This window comes from Eumetopias jubatus, unplaced genomic scaffold (assembly GCF_037043125.1).
Source record: "Eumetopias jubatus isolate StellerSeaLion01/CBP00866 unplaced genomic scaffold, mEumJub1_p1.0 scaffold_15, whole genome shotgun sequence".
Lineage (NCBI taxonomy): Eukaryota > Metazoa > Chordata > Mammalia > Carnivora > Otariidae > Eumetopias > Eumetopias jubatus.
In genome coordinates, this window is record NW_028274821.1 from 51,974,340 (window position 1) to 52,001,912 (window position 27,573).

The following is a 27,573-nucleotide window of genomic DNA, read 5'->3' on the forward strand; positions in this document are numbered from 1 at the left end:
GCTAGAAGTAGGGAAAGCAATTTCCCAAGAGCTAAAAGGACCCTTAAGGAATCTCCTGCCCTATGTGAGGCCTACCTTGCTCCTGACAACCTCCTTTGACTTTTGTTATATTTGACTAGTAACCTTCATGGATCACAGAGAGAACCTTGCTTTGGAAGCACATCTTAGCTTTGCCCCTCTCCAGCAGGTGATCTTAGGCAGAGTATCTGATTTACCTGATTTTTCATTTCTTGATCTGTGAAAGAAACGTGCCTTTCAGTGTGATGTGATGTACCAAACCGCCTAGCATAAAGTAGGTGAGGATTTACGAAGGCGATAAAACCTATGTTCTCTACCCCCACCCCCAGCTCCACACATATCCACAAACGATCTGACGCATATTCCCAAAATCCTTCCAGTTGAAACTAATTCCTCAAAGGGAAACAATATTCATATTCCATTGGTCTTTGAAACTGAAATACTCCTGGGATGGATGGCCTCATAAGTGACTGATAACTCGATGACTTTTAAACAAGAATGCTAGGAGTCTTGTAGGGATCTGAAAGGGCACCTGCACCCCAGTGTTTATAGCAGTAATGTCCACAATAGCCAAATGATGGCAAGAGCTCAGATGTCTATTGACAGATGAATAAAGAAGATGTATGTACACACACACAATGGAATATTACTTAGCCATCAAAAAAAATGAAATCACTTGCAAGGGTATTATGCTAAGCAAATACATCAAAGACAATTATATGATTTCATTCATATGTGGAATTAAAAAAACAAAACATGGAATCATAGGGGAAGGGAGAGAAAAATAAAATAAGACAAAATCAGAGAGGGAGACAAACCATAAGAGACTTAACTATAAGAAAAAAACAGGGTTGCTGAAGGGATGGTGGGTGGAGGGATGGGGAAGTGGGTGATGGGCATTAAGGAGGGCATGTGATGTAATGAGCCCTGGGTATTATGTGCAACTGATGAATCACTGAACTGTACCTCTATGATACACTATATGTTAATTAATTGAATATAAGTAAAATACAAATTTAAAAAGTAAAAATTAAAAGAAAAGAATGCTAGGAGTCTCTAGTACTAATTTAGTTTCATTTCTTCATAGGGCATAACTATTTCGCCAGTAAAACACAAAGAAGTGTGTTCTTTTTGCTTTGGTGAGGGGGTGTAGGTAGTGGTGATTACCCTGAAAGTCCCCAAAATGCCCCCCCATAAGATAGATATCTAAATGTCCTCATTTTAATGTTAACCGGCCTACAGTGAATAATTTTCATAAGTCACTGTCCAGGATTATTTTTACTGGATGAGTTTTCCACACCTTAAATTATTTTCTTGTATTTTTTCCATGATAGAATTTTTATGGCTGAGATAATTTTATTGAATATGTCCTCCTTTTCAGGCACCGGAAAATTTAAGTTTCTCAGCAGTTTCCAAATCATGACCTTAATGGAGTCACAAAGAAACTTCTTTTCTGACAAAAACTTAAAGTCATCTATTCATCAGTGGGTGTTTCTTCGCTTGGTTCCTCACTCTGAATTAAATCTGACTCCTCATTCCCACCTGTATCATCTGAGGCTATGGAAACAATGTCCGTCATTCTAGATTTTGACTGTGTGTCTGTTTTTCTCACTTCTGAAGAAGTGGTGCCCCAAAACGTGCTGCTCTCAGCACTCTTAGAAAAAGATGTGTCTGATATGCCTTCTGATGGATGAAAATAAGACAGAGTCGCCAGCTCTGGGTTGACGGTGTATTCAGTCTGATGTCTACTTTTATAACTGAAAAAGAAAACATGTATCAAGAATTGTTTTTAATTACATACATTTGCAGCTCAACTCAATTTAGAAAAGCATCACAAAAATTAAAATAACATATTAATTCTGTCCAATTACTTGGTACAACACCATATAAATAAATGAAAAATGTTAGACCCTAAGCAGATGTGCTGTTTAGAACAGAGTTCATAGCCCTTTTGATCCAAGGCTAGCAAAAAAGAATGCATACCTAGATTCTCTATATCCTTTCCAATTGATGAGTGTTACTTTTATCTCTAGATGACTATTTAATATGCTAGGGAAAAATTCTCCCTGAGAGACAGCCCCATGCTCCTTTCTGAATAGGAGAAATGGAGCCCAGCGCGAGATCTTAAAGATTTGGGAGCCACACTGCCTAAACAATCTACCAAAGAAAGGAGGGGGAGAGCTTCACATCATGCATTTTCCAAAGACTCCGGAGGTTTGCGGACTTACTTAAGTGTCTTCACTTTGTACAGCATGGCACTACAGACTGCCAAGAGGATAACAAAAAGGAAGAGGGTCATCAACGAGATGCCCAGCATTAATTTTAACTTGATTTCCTGTAGCTTGATCAGGGTGTCTTCATTTGTAGCATTCAAATCAGAGTCTGAGAAGAAACAAAGAAAATGCAATGGAAAAGAGTAACTGTTTCCAGCATGTTTTCCTGGATGAGTAAAGAGAGCTAAGCAATGAAGAGAAGCCTTCAGCATCCAGGGTATTCACTGTGCACCCTCATTTGTCTCATGCAATGCAAGGAAGACTATAGGCTACTCCCTGGGACTAAGTACTCTTTGCTTGTTTTGTTGAACTACCACAATAGTCCTGGAGGAGCTGTTCTTAGCTCCATTTCACAGGATCACAGAAGTTTATAAATTCGCCCATGGCACATAGCGAGGAAGTGGCAAAATCTGGTTTCAAAATCAGGTTACCAGATGCTCAAATGTGTCTACAGCAATCTTCCTGCCTGACTAATAAAGACCATTTCAAGACTCTGAAGAGATGACTATTAAAAATGTGACGAACTTACATACCAGGGCCTCATCTTTCAGAAGAGAAAGATACCCTTTTACTGTTGGGACCTGCATTGATTTTTCTCTGATGCTAAAAGGATGGTGTACCAGATGATTTCTCCATGAAGTTTAAGAACTGCATCTGTTATTTTGTTACTGAGATCACCCTAGTGTATTTGATGTTAAAAAAGAAATGAGAATCTACTTCTTTCTAAAGTTAGATAATAAAAATCATGTCCAGATCCAGAGATGTCGAAGGTCTTTTTACTAAATCTATTAATGAAAATACATCTTTACTGCCACATTTTACATTTTCCTGAATTTCTTTCTGGCTTAATAGACATTTACTTAATGGTGACTTGAAATGACCATGTTCATATTTCTCTCTTCCCCCAACTTTCTCCCACCCAAAAGTTCCAAAGGTTTTCATTATTTTCTAGGTCATGGTGTTTTGGTGGTAAGCAGTGGCGAGCTCACATATGTGTATTCCCTGATTCTGTAATTGTCAAAGTGCGATCTTAGACCATGAAGAGTGAAATGTATACAGCTATCAGTGACTGTTATCTTGACTTTGAGGCAGATTCTCTGGGGAATAATCAAACAAATTATGTTAAGAGGGTCTGTGCTCCTGAATTGCTCTGCTACTCCTTAAAAGGATTTTTGTAAAGAGATGTGCTTATAGTACATTTTGTTTTTCAAGGTGATGGTCAAAACTAGAGAAGGGTTTGGAATTCCCCACCACTAGAAATCATGAGAAAGCTAATTACAAGCTTGGACAGGTTTCTAAGCCTCAGTTCCCTCCCTCATCTGTAAAATGGAGATAATCCCAACTTCATGGAGTTGCTGTGAGGACTGACATAATAATGTATATAAAGGACCTGGCATGTAATATGTGCTCCATACATGATAAAAAATTAATCATGTTCAATTTAATTACTTGGAAAGACAAAATACTTCTAAAGTAACACAGTATTAGTCATTCCTATATATAATTTTTCTAAACAAAGACTCACTCGATTTTCTTAAAACCCTGCAAGGCAAATGGCTGTATTTGTCAAATAATCCAATGCAGAACAGAGATGTCAGGCCTTAGATGTATCACCAGATGCTATTTTTTTTTCCCAATAGTTTATTTTTAGGACAGAGGTTTGGGGTAAATTAATATATTGCCTTGTCGTGAAATTTTCTGTTGAAATCAGGAGTTCTTTTACTCATATAAATATAACTAATCCATGAATGAAAATTGCAATAAAACCTGCATTCAGCAGCAGGAATTCTCTCATTCATTGCTGGTGGGAATACAAAATGGTATAGCTACTTTAGAAGTCAGTTTGGTAATTTCTTACAAAGCTAAACATAGTTTTACCACACAATCCAGCAATCACAATTCTTGATATTTACCCAGAAGAGTTGAAAACTTATGTCCATACAAAGACCTACACATGAATATTTATAGCAGCTTTATTCATTATTGCCAAAAATTGGAAGTAATCAAGATGTGCTTCAGTAGGTAAATGGATAAATCGGTATATCCACACAAGGAAATGTTATTCAGTGATAAAAAGAAATGAGCCATCAAGCCACAAAAATACATGGAGGAATCTTAAATGCATAGCAAAAGAAGCCAGGGTGAAAGTCTACATACTTTATATTTCCAACTATATAACATTCTTTAAAAGACGAAACTATCATGATGGTGGAAAGATCAGTGGTTGCCAGGGATTAGGGACAAAGGGGTGGATAGGTGGAGCACAGGGGATTTTTAGGGCAGTGAAATTACTCTATGATTGTGATGGTGGACACATGACATTATGTATTTGTCAAAACACACAGACCTGTGCAACACAAGGAGTGGACCCTAATGTAAACTATGGACTTTAGTTAATACTAACATATGGATACTGGCTCCTACATGTAAAACCCGTACCAAACCAACGCAAGATGAGAATGATAGGAGAAACTGAGTTGGGGAGATATAGGAGAACTCTCTGTACTTTCTGCTCATTTTTTTCTGTAAGCCTAAAACTGCTCTGAAAATAGAGTCTATCAATTAAAAACACTGCGTTATAGATACGATTCACTTGCCTACTCCTGTTTGGTTTATCTGTTTTAGGAATAGAAGTCACAAAACCAGAAAATGAAAACATCCCTCTGCATATGTGGCAACTGGAGAATAATGTTTAGGGACAATCGCTTTTTAAAACAGCAAATGTCCTCTCTGAAATGACGTTAGCCACCACGCTACCCTTTTATATACATTCCACATTACTAGGGAAAACAGTATCGTCACGCTGTGAAGTCACACATTGAAATGTGTGCCAGCACTTATGCATCCATTTAACTGAAGTATTTTGTTCTTACTTGGAATTGGGCGAAATAATTGATCTTTTTCTTCAATCTCCTCAGCTGTTGTTGCATTTAAAGCTGTTAAGACAATAAATTGGGGTTATGGTAAACAAAATTCACTTACAGAAATTACTGTGTGTGTGTCTTTAATATAGAGAGTTTATTCTCATTATTCATGACAGTTATGCTCCGTAAAGTCACCGCGCAGGAACACTGACTTCGTGAATACTGAATTGTTGCTCCTGGGGGAAATGCAAGCTTAGGTTCTTGAGAACCTCTGGTCACAATGTTTTCATCAACCAATCAATACATAACTTGCTTGATGTGTGTTTCTATTTAAAGATACTTTATTTAATGTATATTGCTGCTTCATTAACATTGAATTCATGATTAATGGCATTATCGCTCAAGCCTAAACAAAGTTTATCTGACACATATTTTTCTCCATAAGGTATATCACTGCCTTCTCGTGCTCAGGAACACTAACCAGCACCTTAATACTACACTCGGGGGCCATTTTAATTAGCAAAATCACTGACTGAAAGCACAAAAATGCAAAACACATAGCACTAAATAGACAACAAAAAGGACGCTAATTACAGTCTAAGAGCTGCAGAAGAAAGGCAGAGTGTTGCCTCGTTCTACCTCCACTCGAACATGAGTGTCAGGCAATTAAAATTTTTTGCTGCTCTGTGCATGTCTGCAAATGACCATGAAAGTGATTTGGGAGGTTACAAATATATTTTAAATGTAGGTAAATTCAGAAATACAAACCCTGCAAATAATGGGAATCAACTGGACATGGTATATATTTTGTGTTTACAAGCGTGCATATATGTGTGCTACATGAATTACATTTATACATGTGTGCATCTACATATACATTTATGTGCATATATAAGACATGCACATTACATCTACACATGTATGCTTATATGTTTACGATATATGCATTACTTTATACATGCATATATTTTGATATATACTTTGCATTTATTCACGTATCTCCATGTGCTTACATGCATACTGCTCCAAACACAAAAAGGGACTACACTGAGTAAGAGCCTTATTTAAAATTTTTAATCATAAATAAATTGAATGACAAGATTGCAACATTTATAGGAGAGTAAACTTTCGGGGGAGAGAACAGGAAAGCGTGCAACACAATCAGTTTTGTGGGTTTGTTTTGCATTTGCTATTACACGTGATAACGGCAGCAGAATGTTGATTTATTAATTCTTAATATTAGAAGTATTTATACTGATCTTGGCTTTCTTACATAAGACTTTAGAAAACCAAAACATTTTCCCAGCTACCTAACTACTATGAGTTTACCTTTAGCTAACATTGTCCAAAATGCAGGCTCATTTGGACCCTTGGTTGGTTCTGTTTAAAAAACAAAATAGAACAGGATAACTAAGTAAGGTAAGTTCACTTTAGTAAATTTGTGATAGAGAATTTATTCACTTGTTAGTTTAGTCATATAACAGTTATACCTTGAGCTTCTACCATGTGCCAGACGCTGTGGTTGGCATTAAAGTTCAGAAATGAAGAAGACGCAGCCCTTATGCTGACGGAACACACTCTCAGTTTGGGAGGCAGACAAGAATCACTATTAATTATGATGCAGGATAACGGAGGGGAGGGCGGCAGGGGCAATAGAAACGCACAAGTGGTATGCACAGAGAGCCCTAACTCTAGTTGCAAAGGCCAGAAACCCTTCGAAAGGGAGATGATGCTCCAGTATAGGCTTAGAGGACTAGAAATTGCTTGCCAGGCAAACAAGGCAAGAGTGAAATCATTCCACTGAGTCATGAGCAGATTTGGTGAGTTCTGAGAACCTCAGGTAGACTGGAGTGAAGATAATGGATGGAGAATGTGACCAGAAATGAAACTTGAACATTTCTCAATGGTCAGATTATTTCAGATTTAAATGCCTGGTTAAGAAATTGGAACATAAAAAAAATACATAAATAAATTTAAAAAAAGAAATTAGAACATGACCCAGGCCTAGCAGTAAATTACTAGATATTTTAGAAAGGAATACCACCAGCATGTTGAGATCTCTATTTTTAAATATATCAAAAAAAAAGTGACTAAGATTTTTATTTGTTTTAGCAGTGTTAAAGATGCAAACTAATTCACAGTAACCATATGAGAAACATACTTGGATGCTTCATGTAATGACAGGTCCATTGTCTTCAATTAGACCACTCATTCAAGGCCTTAGAGGAGAGCCATCCTGGGTTGTTATGGTTATACAAATATTTTAGAAGGAACAATATTCTTTGCAGGAAAGTAAAATGATGATTTTGATTTTGAAACCTGTCATTACAAACCCCCGGTTATTTTAAATTAAAACTGAGTCACTAAAAATTGACTCTAATTAGAGATAAATTTATTCCTCAAGCAGATAGAAATTTTTACATTATTATTTAAAAATAACATTAAAATGTATTAAAATACACTTATATATCTCATATAAATATAAATGTAAGACATTTTATTAAAATAAATTTTATTTTAAAAAGAGCTCACGGGGCGCCTGGGTGGCTCAGTTGGTTAAGCAACTGCCTTCGGCTTGGGTCATGATCCTGGAGTCCCGGGGTCGAGTCCCACATCGGGCTCCCTGCTCAGCAGGGAGTCTGCTTCTCCCTCTGACCCTCTTCCCTCTCATGCTCTCTATCTCTCATTCTCTCTCTCTCAAATAAATAAATAAAATCTTTAAAAAAATAAAAATAAAAAATAAAAATAAATAAAAATAAAAAGAGCTCACATCCTATCCCCATCAGATAAATCTAAAAATTGACTCAGATTTTCACTGTTTAAAAGATTTTAGAGTGACTTCAAATTGTAGCTGTATAAATTCTTTAAGCATGCTATTACTTTATGAAACACCCAGAGTAGTGAAACATAAATTAAATCATATAGTGATATGCTGCAAGTATGACTACAGTTCAGAAATTTTTAATACTTTGATTTTTTTTCCCATAGGGTTCTGTAGAATTTTCTTCACTACTGCTTTTTCCAGTATGAGATATAGTTGTTTCATTGATGAGTTTATCTGCAAAAAGGGATAACAGATTATCAGCATATAGAAAGATTGAGAGCATCTGTGATTAGGCATTTTTTAAGCTAAATAATGGAACAAAGAAAAAGAAAAAAGAGAAAGATGTTGACATTTTCCTGAGATATTATAAAGGAAGGGAAAGAAGAAGGCATTGAAGAATGAAGTTTTGGGATAATGGGTTGCCTGAGAGGGGATTAATACCCCTATAATTTGTAAAAGAGAGGAAAAGCTGGGATGGGGGTGTTGGGGGTGGTTGTGGTGGTGGTTATAAGCTTTCTTTAGAGGTAAAAGAGATGTATTGGATGAGAACACTGGCTTCAGATGTTTCCCTGAACAGGACTTGAAGTGATCCTATCAGCCCCGGATAGCTTGGCTGCCAGTCAGGGTTAGAACACAGAAGAGGAAGGCGCATCAGTATCCTTGTAAGTCGGAAACATTTGCGTGTTAACTAGTCAAAACAGAGTTTTGGGTACAATGATTTGGGGCTACAAATCAAGGGTTTTCAGGCCTGATTTAGTATATATCTCAGTCTATAATGTGTCCATCTTCTGGAGGAACGTCAGTAAGAGTGTATTTGGAGTGTGACTGGGGGACATTTTCCACACACACCACCCCCCCTTGTTGGCCATTTCAGTTAATTTTGTTTAATATGGGAGTCAATGAAGTTCCGCACGAAGTACAGGCAATCTCTCTATAGAAGAAGTTCTACAGAGAGGCAGAATGGATTCAGACTGAGCCTACCAACAGCACCATGACAGGTGCCTTGTTGGCAAGAAAGCTATGGAAAAGAGCCTGTTATCAGAGTTGACATGATTCAGGCAGGACTCCAACAAAATTGGTAAGTAATCCTTCAACCCTGCTATGCATCCCTCATACTTGGAGAAAAGTGTGTGGATTTTCCCATCACAGTTCTGGGGACTAAAAGAATTGTTAGTCAAAATTATTCTGGAGAATTCCACCTCCTTGAGGGGCTTGCTCCTCTAGAACGTCCCTACCATGTTAGTATATCTCCTTCTGCCAGAGCCTGCATTTAAAAGGGCAACAATTTCTTATCCCAATCCAGCTTTCTTTGACAATACTTTGAGGACCTGAATTTTGGGAATAGAAATTAGGGTTTTAGAATTTCTTCCATTGGTCCTATGGTCCTCAATAATCCATCTCCTAAGGGAATTCGAGCTCCTCAGTCTGTTGGAGACCTGGCTCTCTGTTTCTTGTCCCAAACAACTCAAGATGATGTTTGCTGTGTACAAGCAAAATTCCCATGAGTGATTCGTTTAATGAACATATGCCCTTGAAATGTCCCTCACTTCTGTCCCAAGGTTTAGAATTACTCAAAATGTTCCATTATTGTCAAATAACTTTATTAATAATTAGGTATTACTGAGTCTGGCTTTTCCCAATATTGAAGCTGCTAGAGCCAGAAACATTCTCTCTTCCCTGTTTACTTGTATCCTCTTTTCTTTGTCTTCTGTTTTATGCTCATGGGTTTCACAGAGATGAGCTGTTGATATTTCGTGGTGAAAGATATGGATATGTCCTTCAGAGAATTTTAATGGCCTCCGAAGTCACATGATGGCAACAGTTTTACCTAGCAAATTAACTACACTTGGTAGAAAGATGCAACAAGGAAATAAGAACATTTGAAGTTGAAGGTATAAGTAGAAAGGAATAAAAATGTGGGTTTAAGACAGACGTACAATTTCCTAGAACCCTAAATCTACTCATTATTTTTCTTTCCATGAAAACCAAAAATATGAGGCTAAGGTATGTAAGAACCTCCTTGACTTCTGACTTTATCAGTGCAAGGGACATGGAGTCTCCTTATTTAGGAACTAAGATTCCCTGACCCTTGCTCCACTAAGACATTTTTCCTACGTGATACTTTCTATTGCTGTTTGGGAATCTTGCTTTAACAGCTTTTCATATTTGCAATGGTCACTTTCAGTACTTACAGTTTCTTAGAGCAAATTGCAAATCAGTTGTTGCTTTCACAGATATTTCAGACTGGCTGCCATTTGCATTTTGCGTTGTGAACACATCTGGAAATACAAGATCAAATGTTTTCAGCAACTAAGTTACTTCTTGTTCCTTTAAATTTTTCCTCACCTGATTTTTTTTTCTTAAAACATAAGCACTGACTAATTCCGAGAAAAGAACAATAAAGATTTGGGACATTCTTCAGCTATAAATTAAGGAAATGGGGCAAGGTTTAAAAATAAAATTCATGGGGCACCTGGGTGGCTCAGTCAGTTAAGCTTGCCTTTGGCTCAAGTCATGATCCCAGGGTCCTGGGATGAAGCCCCACATTGGGCTCCCTGCTCAGCGGGGAGCCTGCTTTTCCCTCTCCCTCTGCTGCTCCCCCTGCTTGTGCTCTCTCTCTCTCTCAAATAAATAAATAAAATCTTAAAAAAATAATAAATAAATAAAGTAAAAATAAAATTCATGGAGAAAAAGCCAAATTGGTATCCTTATGCTAAATAACATTCTGAGGGTGCCTGGGTGGCTCAGTTGTTACGCATCTGCCTTCAGCTCAGGTCATGATCCCAGGGTCCTGGGAAGGAGCCCCACAGGCTCCCTGCTCAGCGGGAAGCCTGCTTCTCCCGCTCTCACTCCCCCTGCTTGTGTTCTTGCTCTCACTGTGTCTCTCTCGGTCAAATAAATAATAAATAAATAAATAAATAAATAAATAACATTCCAAGAAGAAATTATTGAGGGTTGGTTGTAATTCAAAACTAATGGATATATCCACCCAACCAGAGTCAAAGTAAATTGGATCAAGATGGCACACTGACATATTGACATATGAATATATACATGTCTCCTCTTTCCAAAATCTCGTGAAATGACAGAAAATTTTATACATACATGACTGCATATGTGTGTTTAATACATACATATATATTCAATCATCTTCCCATGCAGGCACGTGCACACACACACAGTGTCATTAATGTATCATGTTTTTTGAGGAATTTCTGAACTAGATCTATGGGGAAATATAACAAAAGGAAACCAAAGCCCAACATGCATGTTATGAGTTACAAAACTATAAAAATTAAAACACTTTGGTATTTTTACAAGGAAGAACAGATCAAAGAAACAATAAAAAGGTTGCAACTGACACAATTTCAAATGAGAATTTAGATTATATTAAATGGGTTTCACATGAGTAGGGAATTGGTGTTAGACATTTGGCGAACCTCCTTGAAAAATATAAAGTTTTGTGCCTAATTTATTTCATATGTAAAGATAACAATATAAGATCTAAGAGTTAAAAATAAAAATATGAAATTATTTTAAAAAATAGGAAAACAATTTAATTTGAATTTAAATTGAATAAGAACTATCTAACCAAAATATAAAGTGCAGAAATTATTAAAAAATCAATCAACAATTGATTTTAGAAAATTACAATTTTTCTCTGTGATTAAGATACCAAAACATTTATTTTTTAATTTTTAATTTTTTTCCAAAACAGGTTTAAAAGTAAGCAACAGTCTGGGAAAAAAATACTTGTTAACTTTTAACCAACTGAGCCACCCAGGCGCCCCACTTGTTAACTTTTACTATAGGAAAAAGATTAATATACTAAACATAGAAAGAGCTCCTACAAATAAATGAAAATACACCCTGATAGAAAAAGGGGCTATGGATAGGAATAGGCAAATCACAGAAGTAGAAATAAAAATACCCAATAAATATAGAGAAAAATACTCACCTTCATAAGTAATCAGAATGCAAATGAAAACATTAATGGAAATTTCTCACTTATATTCACAAAATATGATTAACAATATTCATTGTAGGTGAGATTGTGGGGCATTCTTAGAGGATGTAAATTGGTAGATACTTTTGGGAGGGCAATTTGCTGGTATCAATATTTTTGAAGATTTACTTTTTATTAAGCAATGCCCATTACCTGGTATCTATCCAAAGAGAGATACACCCAACTGTATATGAAAAGAATGTAAAAGGGAAAAACTGCACATCATCTAATTCTTTAAAAAATAGTGGATAAATTATGGGACATGATTTATGGAATACTAGGTATCCACTAAAAATAATGAGGCAGATGTGAAAAGAGCTCCGGAGTTGTTAAATGAGAAAAGTAAGTCATAACACAATTTCTTAGGAAGATCCCACTTATGTTTTGTATATATTGTGTGTGTAAGAAAGATTTTTTTTCTTTAATCAAAGTAGTCATCAGGCTCTTGGTTTATTTACCCTCTGGATATTTTAAAACAGAGGTACATCCTGAAAGGGAAATGACTGCACCATTTGCACACCATAGGCAGAAGGCTGGTGGTGATAGTGGTGATAGATTAGGTAACACTCCTGACCCTGGCTTTGGTAGTATGAAATCTGGCAATTGACCTAAGAATCAGGTGTTTCTTTTCACCTACAAAGGAAGGACATTGATTCACCAAAGAGAAAAGAGAAATACAACTTATGCATTATTATTATCAAAGTACTTGAGTGTATATATATCTTGATTGTATTCCTATTTTTCCTTTGATGAATGTTAATAAGGATCCCAAGATAACTAGATTTAATCTTAATTTGCTTTTATTTTAACAAGAGTTTCTTACGAGTGGTGGGCCTTATAAGGACACAGAAAGAAAGCCCATATGAGTAATGATGAATAAACTAAAGTGTGATGGACCCTTCAAACATCTTAAAGTCATCTTGTTAATGGGTTGCGTTTCGTGTCCCGCCCCCAAGAAAAGACATGTTTAAGTCGTAATCCCCAGAATCTCAGAATGCACCCTAGTTTCGAAATAGGGTCATTGAAGATATAATTAGTCAAGATGGAGTCACACTGGAGTGTGGTGGGCTCCTAATCGGATATGAATGGTGTCCTTATAAGAAGAGGGAGATGGACACAGAGGCACAGCAGGAATGCCATGTGAGGATGGAGACAGAGACTAGAATTGTGCTACCAGCCAAGGAATGCCTGGCGCTACAAGAGGCTGGAGGAAGCAAGGAATGATCCTCCCTAGAGGCTTTGTAGAGAGCATGGCATGATCAAAACTTTGATTTTGGATTTCTGACTTCCAGAACTGTGAGAGAATAGATTTCTGTTGCTTTGAGCCACTAAGTTTGTGGTACTTTGTTTCTACAGCCCTAGGAAACTGATACCCACCTCCAAATAAATTTTGGTTAACTCACCATAGAATTAGATCAATTGCAAATCACCATAATGCCATGATGAACTCTGTTATTTATAGGAAATTACCAAAAGAACCTTGTTAAAACGTCATAGCATCTCATGAAAAAAAGCTGTAGAAAATAAGAATTTCATTTAACACACTGAAACATTTATAAGATACATGAGAATTTAAGAAGTAGGAAATAAATTATAGAGTTTTTTAAATGTTAAATCAAACCAGTATAACCAGCTTTTGTATATGTGCTACTATGAACTTTAAAGACTTACATTGTTTTATATCTTTATAAGAATTGCCATTTTTCTCATTAGTAGGGGTATTCTCCTTAATTTCCGGTTCCTGTTTATATTCTTTTGGAGAGCCAGACAGCCACATCTTATCTGCAAAGTTAATAAGAAATATGTTGAGTTCTTTTACTACTTTCTTTTTTTTCAATTGCATTTTTCTACAAAGGATTTGAGGCAGAGATTTAAAATGTAAATTATGCCGTATTTCCAATAATAAACTTTGTATCATTCTATAGAAAACTGTCACATACCAGTTTTCTAGGAAAATGGGTCATCTTTCTTATCTGCTCTTTCTGTAAAACCTTTAAATGTTTACTCACCACCACTACGATAGGAAGTTGTATTGGGGTACTGTAAGGAAAAAACCCCAGATACAAAAATAAACAATATAAAATTCATAGGGAAAATGATTAATTTATCCAGTAATCTTCTGCTCCTCTTCAGAGTTTCCTTTCTGTTGCCCAGCTGATCCTGTAACTAGCTAGGACATTATGATGTCACTGCCAAATGGAGGTCAGAATGCTGGGGATGAATTTCCAAAAGTTTTGTGACTCAATCTGACATCTATTTTATCTTTGATACTATGACGGTTTTTAAAAATTAACCATTATAAGATTTTCTTTGAAAATTAGGAAATATATTTTCATGAAATAATGTGAATTAATTAGTCATCAGATTTTAAAGAACCACTGATATTGTTGATAGCAAAATGAGAAGTTTTTTGTTTTCAAAGCATTACAATATTGTATGTTCTTTTGAGTAACTGCAAGAAAGCATCTGTTAAAAACTAATCAGAGATACCTAGATTCAAATGCCCTTCAAGTTCTGGTTCATGAGCTATCTTAACTATATAATCCCTTAAGAAAAGTGTTTTGAAACTCATCTTTTCCCTGCTGATGAGTGATGTTGAGCATCTTGTGTCTGTTAGCTATTTGTATGTCTTCTTTGAGAAAAATGTCTATTCATCTCTTCTGTCCATTTCTTAAATGGATTATTTATTTTTTGGGTGCTGAGTTTGATAAGTTCTTTATAGATTTTAGATACTAATCCCTTATCAGATAGGTCATTTGCAAATATCTTCTTCTAATCCATAGGTTGCCTTTTAGTTTTGTTGATTATTTCCTCTGCTGTGCAGAAGCTTTTTATTTTGATGAAGTCTCAATAGTTAATTTTTCTTTTGTTTTCCTTGCGTCAGGAGACATATCCAGTAAAAGGTTGCTATGGCCAAGGTCAAAGAGGTTACTGCCTGTGTTCTTCTCTAGGATTTTGATGGTTTCCTGTCTTACATTTGGTCTTTAATACATTTTGAATCTATTTTTGTGTATGGTATAAGAAAGTGGTCCAGTTTCACTCTTTTGCTGTCCAGTTTTCCCAACACTGCTTGATTGAAGAGACTGTCTTTTTTCCATTAGATAGTCTTTCCTGCTTTGTCAAAGATTAATTGACCATACAGTTATGGGCTCATTTCTGGGTTTCCTATTCTGTTCCACTGATCTATGTGTCTGTTTTTGTGCCAGTACCATACTGTCTTAATCACTACAGCTTTGTAATATAGCTTGAAGTCCGAAATTGTGATGCCTTCAGCTTTGCTTTTCTTTTTCAATGTTACTTTGTTTTTTCCAGGTCTTTTGTAGTTCTATACAAACTTTAGGATTGTTTGTTCTAGCTCTGTGAAAAATGCTATTGGTATTTTGATAGGGATTGCATTGAATGTGTAGATTGCTTTGGGTAGTATAGATATTCTAACAATATTTATTCTTTTAATCCATGAGCATGGAATGTTTTTCCATTTCTTTACATCATCTTCAATTTCTTTCATCAATGTTTATTAGTTTTCGGAGTACAGGTCTTTAATCTCTTGGTTAGGTTTATTTCTAAGTAGCTTATGGTTTTTGGTGCAGTTGTAAATGGGAATAAGATTAAGATTCATTAAAATACTCAAGTATCTTAACGAATGGCTTCAGATAATCAAACCATGTATACAGTGTGATGACCCACAGCATCTGCCTTGCAGTGAAAAATGCCAGGTTCATGGAGATTACCCTTTGGCAGTGGTCTTCCCCCTGTGTTGTTTTGATCTGTTTGCAGTTTTATACCTATGTCCCAAATGCTTATTACCAATACAACTGTTTAATAACTATATAAAAAGTTATATTATCTGAGAATATATTAGGAAATAAATCTTTACTTTTCACAGAAAACTTCAAAGAAAATGGATTAACATAAGATTATTTTGCTATGTTTTCACTATATACAACAAATGTAAGTTTTGTACAATAAATATTTCCTAGGTTAAAAAAAAGTGTCCTTCAAAAACTAATGATGTAATGTATGGTGATTAACAGAACAATAAAAAAAAGAGTCCCTTTAATATTTTTTGCAGGGTTGGTTTAGTGGTCATGAGCACCTTTAGTGTTTGTTTGTCTGGGAAACTATCTCTCTATTCTGAATAATAACCTTGCTGGATAGAGTATTTTTGGCTGTAGATTTTTCCCACTCAGCTTGTTGAATATATCATGCCACTCTCTTCTGGCTTTCAGAGTTTCTGTTGAGAGATCTGTAGCCAGCCTTATGGGTTTTCCCTTGTAAGTTAGGGACTTCTTTTGTCTTGCTGTTTTTAGGATTTTTTTTTTTCTTTATTGCTGTATTTTGCAAATTTAATTACAATATATCTTGATGTTGACCTGCTTTTGTCAGTTTTGATGGGGGTTCTTTGTGCCTCCTGGATCTGGATGTCTGTTTCCTTCCCCAGATTTGGGCAATTTTTAGCTATTATTTCCTCAAATAAATTTTATGCCCCCCTCTTCTTCTTCTGAGACTCCTATGATACAAATGTTATTACCTTTGATGGAGTCATCGAGTTCCCTAAGTCTATTCTCGTCTTGCATAACTCTTCATCCTTTTGTTCAGCTTCATTATTTTCTATTGGTTTGTCTTCTAGTCACTAATTTGTTTCCCTGCTTCTTCCATCCTTGTATTCATTGCATCAAGTCTGTTTTGAATCTTTGTTATTGCATTTTTCATTTCTTTTGTTTTTTTTAAGATTTATTTGACAGAGAGAGACACAGCGAGAGAGGGAACACAAGCAGGGGGAGTGGGAGAGGGAGAAGCAGGTTTCCCGCGGAGCAGAGAGCCTGATGTGGGGCTCCATCCCAGGACCCTGGGATCATGACCTGAGCCGAAGCCAGACGCTTAATGACTGAGCCATCCAAGCACCCCTGCATTTTTTTCATTTCTGACTGATTGTTTTTTAACTCTTTTTTCTCTGTGGTAAGGACCTCCCTGAATTCTTCCATTCTTTTCCTAAGCCCAGAGAGCATCCTTATGATCGTGGCTCTAAATTCTCCATCAGACATATTACTTATATTGGGTTTTGATTCGATCTCTGGCCATGACCTTATCTTGTTCTTTCATTTGGGATTAATTCTTTCATCTGGGATAAATTCCTCCATCTTGGCATTTTTTCGAAGTCTCTGACCTCTAGAAAAGCCTGCTACGCTTTCTGGTCCTGACAGTAATGGCCTTATGAGGAAGGGGTCATATAGTGTCCAAGGCCTGGCACTTACAGGAGTGTCTCCGGTGTGTGCCATGCGCACTCTGCTGCTGTGTTTTGGCTGCTCTGTCCTTCAGGCCAGGCATCTGCCGAGGGTCCCCTTGCCTACTGTGGGCAGTGTTTGGACCTTGGTCAGAGTGTGGGGAGTTTTAACCAGGTGTGCTCTAGTCTGCTTGTTAAATGAGACCTGAAGCTACTTTCACTAGAACTGAAGCCTTGCAGAACTCTCTGTTCAGTAAATGAGGTGTGTACAGGGATTTCTGCTGGTCTTCTGGGGAAGGGGCCTGCTGCCCTGGGACTGAGACACACCTGCTGGAGAAAAGCAGTCCCAGCAGAGCACAGGGGAGTGGCATTTGGTGTAAGGAGCTTAGGCAGCCGGTGTGAGTGCTGTGCTATTTACCTCAGGTGGCTCCACCCCTATGCTGAGGGTGGCAGAGGGAAATGGCGCCCTTGGTTTTTTGTCCCAGGAGATGTGACTCTGCCAACACCATCTCTCACAAATGTGCTCCAACAAAAGCGAACAGTCTCCCCCCATGCACCTTAGGTGATCCTCAGATCGTGCCGTCTGTCCCAGGGTTGCTTGCCTGCCTTTACTCCAGGATTGGGCAGCACCCTCAGGGCTCTATCCCAGCCAAGCCCACTGACCTTTCTAACACCAGTCTTCAAGCCCCGCTAATTGCAAAGTCTCAGGAAAATCAGCCCCTCTTGTTTTCCCAGCCACTGGCTTTAGGGAAGTATTTTCCTTGTGTGATCCCCTATCTGCTTCACTCTCTCTCAACCAGGGCTCCCGCCCCTCCATCGTACCTGCCATCTGTTTCTCCCCCAAACCACATCTCTGCACCTCCTACTTTCTGTGACGTGGCCTCTTCTCTCCCTCTATTGTGGAGTTTGTTCTGTCCGTCCTCAGGTCCATTTCTTGGGTAGTCAGAATGATTCGATAGTTATCTAGCTGTGTTCCAGGGATAAGGTGAGCCTAGGGGTCTCCTTCTATGCCAACAACTAAGCTCCCCTCCTCTAGGTTGCTATTTTAAAACTTCCGCTTAACCCAAGTCATAAGGAGATTGCTAATTAATGGCTCTCCAATCATCTGGGAAAACAGAGTGGATGCATTAGAACAGAGCGACCGGAATGTTGAGGTTGCTAAGAGAAAAGTGGAAGAATAGATTTACAGTGGGGTCTGGGAGTTTCACTTTTTTTTTTTTTTTTTCTTTTGAGAGAGAGAGAGCAATTGTGGCTGGTGGGGAGAGGAACAGAAGCTCCACGTTCCGCACAGAGCCCGACTCAGGGCTCTATCTCACCACCCCATGATCATGACCTGAGCTGAAATCAAGAGTCAGACGCTTAACCTCTTAACCGATGGAGCCACCCAGGTGCCCTGTGTTTAACATTTCAAAGCTGGAAGAGGGCAATATGATAATGAGGTCCAAGGACATGGTTTCAGATTGCTAAATTAGATTGGGGGGAAGAGCGTTGGCATAGGGATGTCAAGTCAACTGAGCAGCCAAGTTGTTGGATGCACTGTCTGTGTGGCCAAGGAAGATCCCTATGAGAAGAATGAGAGGAACAGGGAGAAACTGGTGCCAAAGTCTTCAGTGAATTAGGGCGGCTTTGGAGGATGACTGAAAATGATGAGTGTGGAGGGGGCGGTAAATGTAGGGCTGAATGGTATAAACCTTGAAGGACAGATGGTATTTGAGAGCAGGAGTTAAGATCTTGAAGGAGCAAGAATGCCAACTCCACCTCAAGGCCCCGATAGATGCTGGGATACATGAGGTAGAGCAGAAGGGCTTCTCTTCTAGAAGGCTGCCATGAAGAGCCAGACCCCAGTTAGGACTCGTACTCATACTAGATTGAGATGTGGCATTTATGACTTAACATTATAATATAAGCATCGTCATGAACTTAACATCTCTATGACATCCAGTTTAGTGAATATTCATAACTGGCTTTGGTCATTTGCCCTATTGTTTGTTATTTGGGTTGTTTCCAATTTTCCTTATCATAAACAATGAAGTAATGAGCCTATTTATGACTCAGTTTTTTTCAGCACTTATGAATGTTTCATTCAGATAGTTTCCTAAAAAGGGACTTTCTACCTTAAAGCATATGAACATTTTCCCAGCTCTTGATGCTCATGGTTCCATACTCATCTTGGATTTTCTTTGCTCCAGCCCTGGCACCAAGCATTTCTCCAAGAATTCCTGGTTCCTTTAAGTAGAAATTAGTATTCCCATGTCAAGATCTGGGCACTAGATGTGTTCGTTGAACCGGCATGTCACTGTCATCAGGCCCTCTCGGCGGACAAACACAGAGAATATATCGAGGGCCTGAGTGTCTGTGTATGCAATATAAGTGTACATAAGCGCACACACAGATGCTATTTCTCATCTGTAGGAGTGGTCACAGGAGTCCTGGAGAGTCTGCCTGCCCTCCAGGGGACGTCCTCTTCCAGGTGCAAGCAGGATCACGTGGAGAGTGACCAGGTATGGAAGGGCTGGGCTGCTCAAGCATATCAGGTGCCTCTACTCTAGGCCTTCAGGACTCCCCGGGGAAAACCAACAGCACCGCCCCCAAATGAACTATTTCAAACAGCGGCATTACAACCCAGTTGCCTCAGTCAGTGCTCTGCTGAAGGCGTAGGTTACATACGCACGCTGGGGGAACGTAGCAGAGTGATGTTTATTCATAGATCTATCTACTTTATTCTTTGGGCATTGATATGTCCTTTCTTCTATGAAACAAGGTGATGATAGATGGTAGCATTCCTAAATCACCCTCTATTGTTTAATTTTAAACTTTCTAGTCCACAAAATAAAAAAAAGAAATCTAGGAGGATTGTTGGCCATCCTTTCTAACCTGTGAGAAGCCTGCCTTGGGCCTCACCAAAGAGAGAAGTCTGTTCTGGTGGGAGTGGGCTGCCTCTGAAGGATTCTAGGGGGCACAAGAGAGGGGACATGATCCGGTCTGGAATTTGGGACGGGCACTCCGCAGGCTTCAGTTTGTGAAAAGTGAATGGTGAGAGAAGATCCTAGAGACAGGGAGAGCCCTCTCCTCACTTCTGTAGAGTGATGGGCATGAGCAAGGAGAGCCTGAAGAAATGCAAAGGTCAAAGACAATGGACATGCAGGAAAAGGGACCTCTTTAGCTTTGAGGCTCACTTTCTAAAAAGAGTTTGAGCACATCTTTTCCCTAAACTGCTGGAGCTTATTTGCTATTTTGTTTTTTCCCATAATTTCATTAAAATAAAGAGTTTGCCCTTCAGGACAATCTAAGAATGGTAAAAAAAAGAGTACAGTTTTTTTCCCCTAAAAAATCTTTTCTTCTGCTGCTAGCCAGACGAGTCTATTTTGGCGAGCCTTCCATTGGTAATAGCTGCTTTCTCCATTCTGTATTCATGTATCAACTGTATCTGAACTCTAGTAATAATCAGGTGTCTTCTTTGAAACTTCAGTGTCTCCTATCTGGCCCTAATGTACACCACACCTTAGTAGCTACCTGACATGACTAGAGTAAGAATGAATGGTGAAGATTCATACAGAAGGGAAAAATCATTCTTCCCAAAGGGCTTCTAAACCAAGGGTTGAGAAAAAAACAGACAGATGCATGTAGCCAAAGCGAGAGAGCTGAGGCTTTCGTGCTCCTGCCCCTGTGAAATCCATCTGATGATAGCATCTGTGAGGAGGTTGCGATGCTAAATGAGGACCTACTAAGAGTGTTCAGCCACAGTTAGGATGCAAATGTCTACTGAATCAGCTGGAACTCTCCCCTTTGTCTTTTACTGTATTCCTATTGCCAAATTTGAGGAGACAATCTTTACTTCCCTGTCCTTGGTATATATCAGTCTTTCCTGGAAGACTAAGTCTGGTCAGGAACAAATGGTCTTGTGGGACTATTGGCAGGTGTGCGCTTGGCATCAAAGGGGCAAGAGCTCTCCTGTACCCCTGACTGGTCTTGTCGAGCTGGTGGACACTGAGCTTCCCCAGTTAGTCCTTCTTCCCCAGATGGATGTGGGGCTCGATTCCAGGACCCTGGAATCATGACCTGAGCCAAAGGCAGGCTCTTAACCGACCACGCCCCCCAGGCACCCCCAGACTCACACTTCCTACGCTGGGAAAGAAACATTCAGCTCACCTGGTGTCACTTCCTCATCACAGCTTCCCAAGGGTCCTCTGGGCTTTTCCAGGTCTGCTTATTGCGTGATCCTCAGGTGAAAGCAGCTTTGTCACCAGGATAGCGAGTGAGCAACCTAAAAGGAGGAATGGAGGGGCCTATAACATAATGATTAACAGTGGGGGCTCTGGAGACCAGACTGCCTGGGTTCAAATCCCAGCACCACCTCTGGCCAGCTGCATGACCTTGAAGAAGAGATTTACTCCGCAACCTCAGTTTCCTCGTCTGTAAAATGGGAGTAACAACAATGGTATCCACTTCACAGGATGGTGGTGAGGAATAATTCAGATATTCCAACTCAAACGCCTGGCATGATGCCTAGCACCGGATGAGGGTTAGGACTGTCCCTGTGTGAGCTCATCACTGCTGCCCTGCATGCAGCCGCCCTCCGTCTCACTTCTGGAACGATTGTCACCAATAGCTCCCTGACGAATGGTTGTGAGAGAATGAGGTGGAGAATATACATCAAGTACCAAGAACTGGGCATGGCACAAAGTAGATTAATTCCTAGCCCTTCTCCCCCCAACATGCCTTCCTAATTCCCCTGAAAACTCTCAGCACACCCAGTTCTTTACAACACAGGGCCTCGGGAATCGATGAGCAGCAGAAGAGGTTCAGGCAAAAACCATCTCATTTCTTTTCCCTTCTTCTTTGCAGTCGGGGAGGGCTTTAGTATTTTCCTCTCACATTTCTCTATCCAAGTAGCACAGAGTCTCTTTGCAGTCCCTTAGGAGGGATAATGCAAATTCCAATGAACTGTCATGAGCCCAGGGCAGCACAATCTTTTTTTCTGAATGCAAACAGACCACACGGCAAAAGACCGGCTTATGGCTCTTAGGGACTTTGTGGACTTGCAGTTTTTTATTTCTTTTATTTCAAACCCATAGGCTCACAGTGTTGCGGCAAATTCACTGTCCAGAGAATGCTCTGCCAGTTTGTAATAACAAAACTGTACCTGATGTTATCTGCGCAACCTCAGGAATCTCGTGCCAAGGTCAGAAGTGTGAAATGGGGCTCACCTTTTGAATGACTTTTCTTTAACTTCCATGGTTCAATAGTTGGTGAATCTAATGATTTACTATTTAAAAACAAAAACCAAAAAACACCTCCCCCACTGCCCCTCTGTTGACAAATGCTGCCTCCTTCTATATTCTGTAGTTGAATCATTTTGTGAACAATGTCCATGAAGCCCTAGGAATGGGAACGTACAAGTCATTCATTTCCTCACAGTATATTTATTTCATTCAGCCTTAAAACACGGGCTGGGATTACTTCCTGACATAGTAAAGATCTCCCAGTGGAACCAGGAACTAAAGAACATTTACAGTCTGCATAACTCCTGATGACCTCAAAGGAGTGAGGTGGAATGGAATGGATGCTGCTTTTCAAATGTAATGTGATTCCTATTCATTTCTCAATTAGTCCATGGAATATGTGCATTAAGAAATCTCACAGCCATGTAGTGCTCTCTAGCCTCTTGGTTACATATTTCTTAATTGTTCACATAACCATATATTTTACATTAGAGCTGAAGAATTAATGCCATTTAATTTCTTTAGTAGAGAAAGAAAATCAGCAAAAATTAACTGTGATAGTTCTGCAAACTTCTTTTATTTTTTAAATTAATTTTTTATTTTTTTATTTAATTTTATAATTTTTTAATTAAAAAATTTTTTTTTCAGTTCTGCAAACTTCTTATGGTCAAAGCTAAGATCTGCTTTGGGTGTTTATTAATTTTTAAAAGTCTGCTAGTTTTCCCCTAAGGATGAGTGAAATGTATGCTTTTTTTTTCCATCTCATAGCAGGGAGCAAAACCTAGAAATTTCTTAGGTACTGTTTTAATTGATCATTGAACACCTTGCTCCCATTGTGATTCCTCCTGGACTCATAGATGGTCTTCCTATCTCCTGCCCACTCACAGACCCCATCCTGGCCTCTGGTCTTACCCTCACACCACTCAACACTTTGTGGACTAGCCATTCTGACCTTCTTGGTGTCTCCCTGTTAGATCCATTGTCCCACTTCATGTCAGACTCTGGGTCCACTTTGTGTTTGTGAATGCTGCACATCTTGTGAATAGAAATACTTGATGATCTCAGTTGGACTGGTCATAGAAGCACTAATGCAGTCACACTGACAAATGACCAAAAAGAAACTGAAAGCTGAATTGCTCCACCACACAGAGCATGTGTCCATAGAGGTGAAGATAATCTGAAGAAGACCTCAATGCCTAGAGGGTGAAGGTGTCTCCTGTGGCTAAGAGTGAGGGCTCTGGAGCACACCTGAGGGGGGATTAAATCCTAGCTCCATCACCTTACTTGTAACTTTGGGCAAATTACTTGGGTAACCTTGATTGTAGAGATAAATATGGATAGCCAACCTCACAGGGCATTGAGTAAGATTATCCATGTAAAATGCTTAGAGTATACTTAGTCTATAGTATACACTTAATAAATGTACACTTTCTGGTGTATCATCAACTTAATATTATTATATATTGCTTTTAATTTATTTCTCTTTGATAGCGGACCTTAAATTAGACACCTATCTGCCATGTAATTCCATTCATTCATTCATTCATTCACTTATCAAAGGTATATTAAGTATCTACTGTGTGCCAGACACTCTCTTCTAGGTGACAGAGATAGAGATCCCTGACGTGAAATTTATATTCTAGTGGGGTGGGGGACAGACAAGAAACAATAATAAACCTAATAAATACCATATAATATAAATTATATAATGTATATATATTTATATATTGTGTATATATATATGATTTATATAAACACTACAGGAGAAGGAATATTTGAGCAGAGAAACGGAGCTCAGGAATCCTGGGGAGCCTGGGGGGCAGGTGTGATCGGCAGGGGCCTCAATGAGAAGGTGATGCTCCGGCTAGAACTTGAAGGGGGAGAAGGAATTGGCCGTGAGCCTATGTGGGGGAAGAGCATCCAGCCAGGGGAACACCCGGACAGACGCCATGAGTGTGAGTGTGCCCAGCATGTGCAAGTCCAGGTGGGAGGCCCGGGGTGCAGGAGTGGAGGGAGAAAGGGGGAGCTGAAGCTTTTAAGCAGAGTGCAAAGGGGGGCATTGTAGGGTTTTGAGCAGAGAAGGGGCTAGGTTCTCATCCACCGACAGGGCAGGGGTAGGCAGGCCAGTTCTTTACTTCCAGCCAATGTGAACTTTTCCCACTAGACTTGATCCGGTCTAAAAGGCCTCCACATCTTTACCAAGATTTTGTCTTAACCACAGACTCACATGGGTCAAGTATCTCTGTTGTACCCTTATGTGATTAGACTTCTGATAAGACAAACCCTAGGTAAAATAATTAACTTTTAGATAAATCAACAAGTCACAGTTCATGAATTTTCTGAATGCTGCTGCCTCTTGTGGTTCCGTCCACATGCAGTTTTTAGCAATATCATATACATCATCGTAGAGACCTATATACGCAGTCAGAGCATAGTGACTTGTAACATTGTTTCTGAGTTAATAAACAGAGGATTCTGTTGATACCTTTCCCCCTGTGTTCTACATAGTTCTTGAAAATGCTTAGACTCTCTTTGCTGATCTGATACTATGTGAGATCATGTCTCAATTGTATGATAGGATTTCCTCTGGAGCAGATATTCAGCTTCATCTAGTGCACAATCATAGTTACAAACTCAATCAAGGCTTATTTAGATTGAACCGGATTTCCTCATTTAGTTTTCAATCTATTAAGTACTGGGAATTTGTGCTTGGTTTTGTGTTCATGAAAACTCAGATGAGGAATGCTGCATTAAAACAATGAGAAGTTTCTATTAACACACTGTCTTCTGCTGTAATCTACTTCACAAAGAAAAAGTAGAAAAATAGGATAAAAGATATAATTGTTATAAATGACACTACTACTGCTTTTCAGTGACTTTTTATCATTTTGGTCAATGTAGCATTGAAGTTTGCCTGGAAGCAGAGTTGAAGTTTAAGAATTTAAGATAATTGAAAGATTGGATAGATGTAGTGATCAGCTTAATGTCCACGGGAGTATCAATTTTTGCTGCTATTGGGTGGAGGGACTGAAGGCATCGGATCTGAATTTATTATCTTCTAAAACAATTTACTATTTATTATGAGGAATACAATGTAGGCTACTAGAAAGAACAACGTAATATAGCAGGTAGTCAATATGTATAGGGATCAACTTGAAAATTAAAGGCGTCTCTAGACACCGTGTAGCATGGGCTGCCACCTGAAATGCCTTTAGGGGAGTGGCAGGAAATGGGAAGGAGTGAGGGAAACCTACCAGCCTCAGAGGACAATGGTAACTGACAGCCACGTGTCTGGGACGCAGTAGGGAGTGATGAGGACATTGGTAAATTGGAGAGAACATGCTCCATCTAAATGGGTCCGCCACTTCTCAGCCAATTCCTGCCACATGAAAACAAAAGCCGCTGTTGCCAGATCTTCTGATTTTGGAAGAGGAGCCAGAAATTCTGATTTTTAGGCATCAGATTTCTCAATTTTTAAATGTTGGCAGCTAGTTAAAAAGAAGAAAAACAAACTGTCAGTCTAACAAAACGTGCCTGCAGGCCACATTCCGTCCATAGTCTGCCTCTCTGTCACATCTCTGTGTACATTTCAGACGGTGGAATCGAGAAGTAGAGGGACCCTTTATATTTGTGCTGGGGTTCCAGAAGCCTCATTCCTCACCGCCCTCTGTCTAGAAATCACCTCATCACAAATAGCTTTTGTCAGAGAGAGTATTCGATTGTTGCTATTAGCAACAGTGGCTGTTATTGGAATCACAATTACTCTAAAGTGGCTAGAAATGTACTAATAACATATAAATATATAGAATGTATATATTTGTTTTCCAGATATGTTAATACTTTCATATTATTTGGCAAAAATAATTATAAGTCATATAGGAACAAATCTATAAGCAGTTGAAGTTCAGAAATCTGAGGCACAAAACAATTAAACATACTACTCAGGGTCTCACAAGGAAGGCAGTGGCAAACCTGAGGTTAAAACTCAGGTTGATTTACTCTGATTGATGAGCTATTTCTCTAGTCAAGATTTATTATATTTACACGCAAGGTTGTAATCAAATTTAGTATTAAATCCTACTGCAAGAAAAAATATGCACCACATTCATGTGTGAAGCGGCTAAACTATATGCATGACGTACCCTCCTGGGAAAATCTGAAAAGTGTAAAGGAATTTGTTAGAATACAAATATACACATGTGTGTTCTCAAACACGTTTTGAATTATTTTTTTGTAGAATTAACCGTTTTCTTTTCATTTACCTGCTCCAAGACCACTGCAAGATGAAAAACATAACTGTGAAAGAAATTAATTGAGCACACACAAAAAAGACAGAACAGGTGATGGTTATGTGTCTTTTATTTGTGACATTTGAATTCCTAAGCTCACATGAACTGATTTCATAAATATCCTTTCATTTCCTCTTGCTTTTCTAATTGATGTAATTGTATTAGTTTGTTCTTATAGTCAAACCTTTAATTTAATCACAGATGGAACTAAAATATAGTAAACATTTTTTTCTGATGCAATTAGAAAAGATACAGGAAAATCTTAAAATTAGAACACTAAAAACTAGTATCACAGCTTAAATGTCAGATTAGAAATGGACTCTCCCCTCTAAAAGTTACAAAAATCCTTATTTATTCATCAAAAAATTCCTACCCAGAATTAATAACTTCCCAGAGGAAACAACCTGTTAAAAGTGTTTGGCTGTTGACATACTTTTTAAAGCAGGGGGGAAGAACCTTCTATTTCCAAAACACTTTGTTTGGCTAATTCTAGGAGAGAATCAACTATTTTAAGGACCAAAATGATCCAAACACAAATGACAACAGTATTATCCAAAAGACACATCTGACTCCTTCTTGTGATTTTTGCCTCTATACACATTTCTTGAAGACATGGCTCTACTTGTCCCATATTTCTTTGACTCACAGTGTGATACCCATGGGGTGTGGAAGTGATGGAAGGTCAGAGACCAGAGGGAATGATGTGCTTCTATCAATGACCAGATGACGACTTGGCCTACATCACCACAAAAAGATGAGAGGTGCTCCATCCAAGTCTCTTAACACTTTGCCAATTAAAGAAGGGATTAAAACAAAACAGCATGATCTGATGAGGCCTATTAAAGGTAGAAAT

General features: G+C 38.6%; 1 protein-coding gene across 1 annotated transcript; it reads right to left on the reverse strand.

Moving 5' to 3' along the window:
• Positions 1-1,492: 1,492 nt before the first annotated feature.
• On the reverse strand, positions 1,493-23,466 carry EQTN (equatorin). The gene is made up of 9 exons (XM_088018809.1): positions 23,344-23,466; positions 14,001-14,145; positions 13,657-13,767; positions 10,172-10,258; positions 8,124-8,213; positions 6,485-6,535; positions 5,165-5,227; positions 2,247-2,400; positions 1,493-1,775 (listed from the first exon to the last, which is right to left on the reverse strand). The coding sequence occupies exons 1-9, from the start codon at positions 23,464-23,466 to the stop codon at positions 1,493-1,495; spliced, it is 1,107 nt and encodes a 368-aa protein (XP_087874935.1).
• Positions 23,467-27,573: the final 4,107 nt, after the last annotated feature.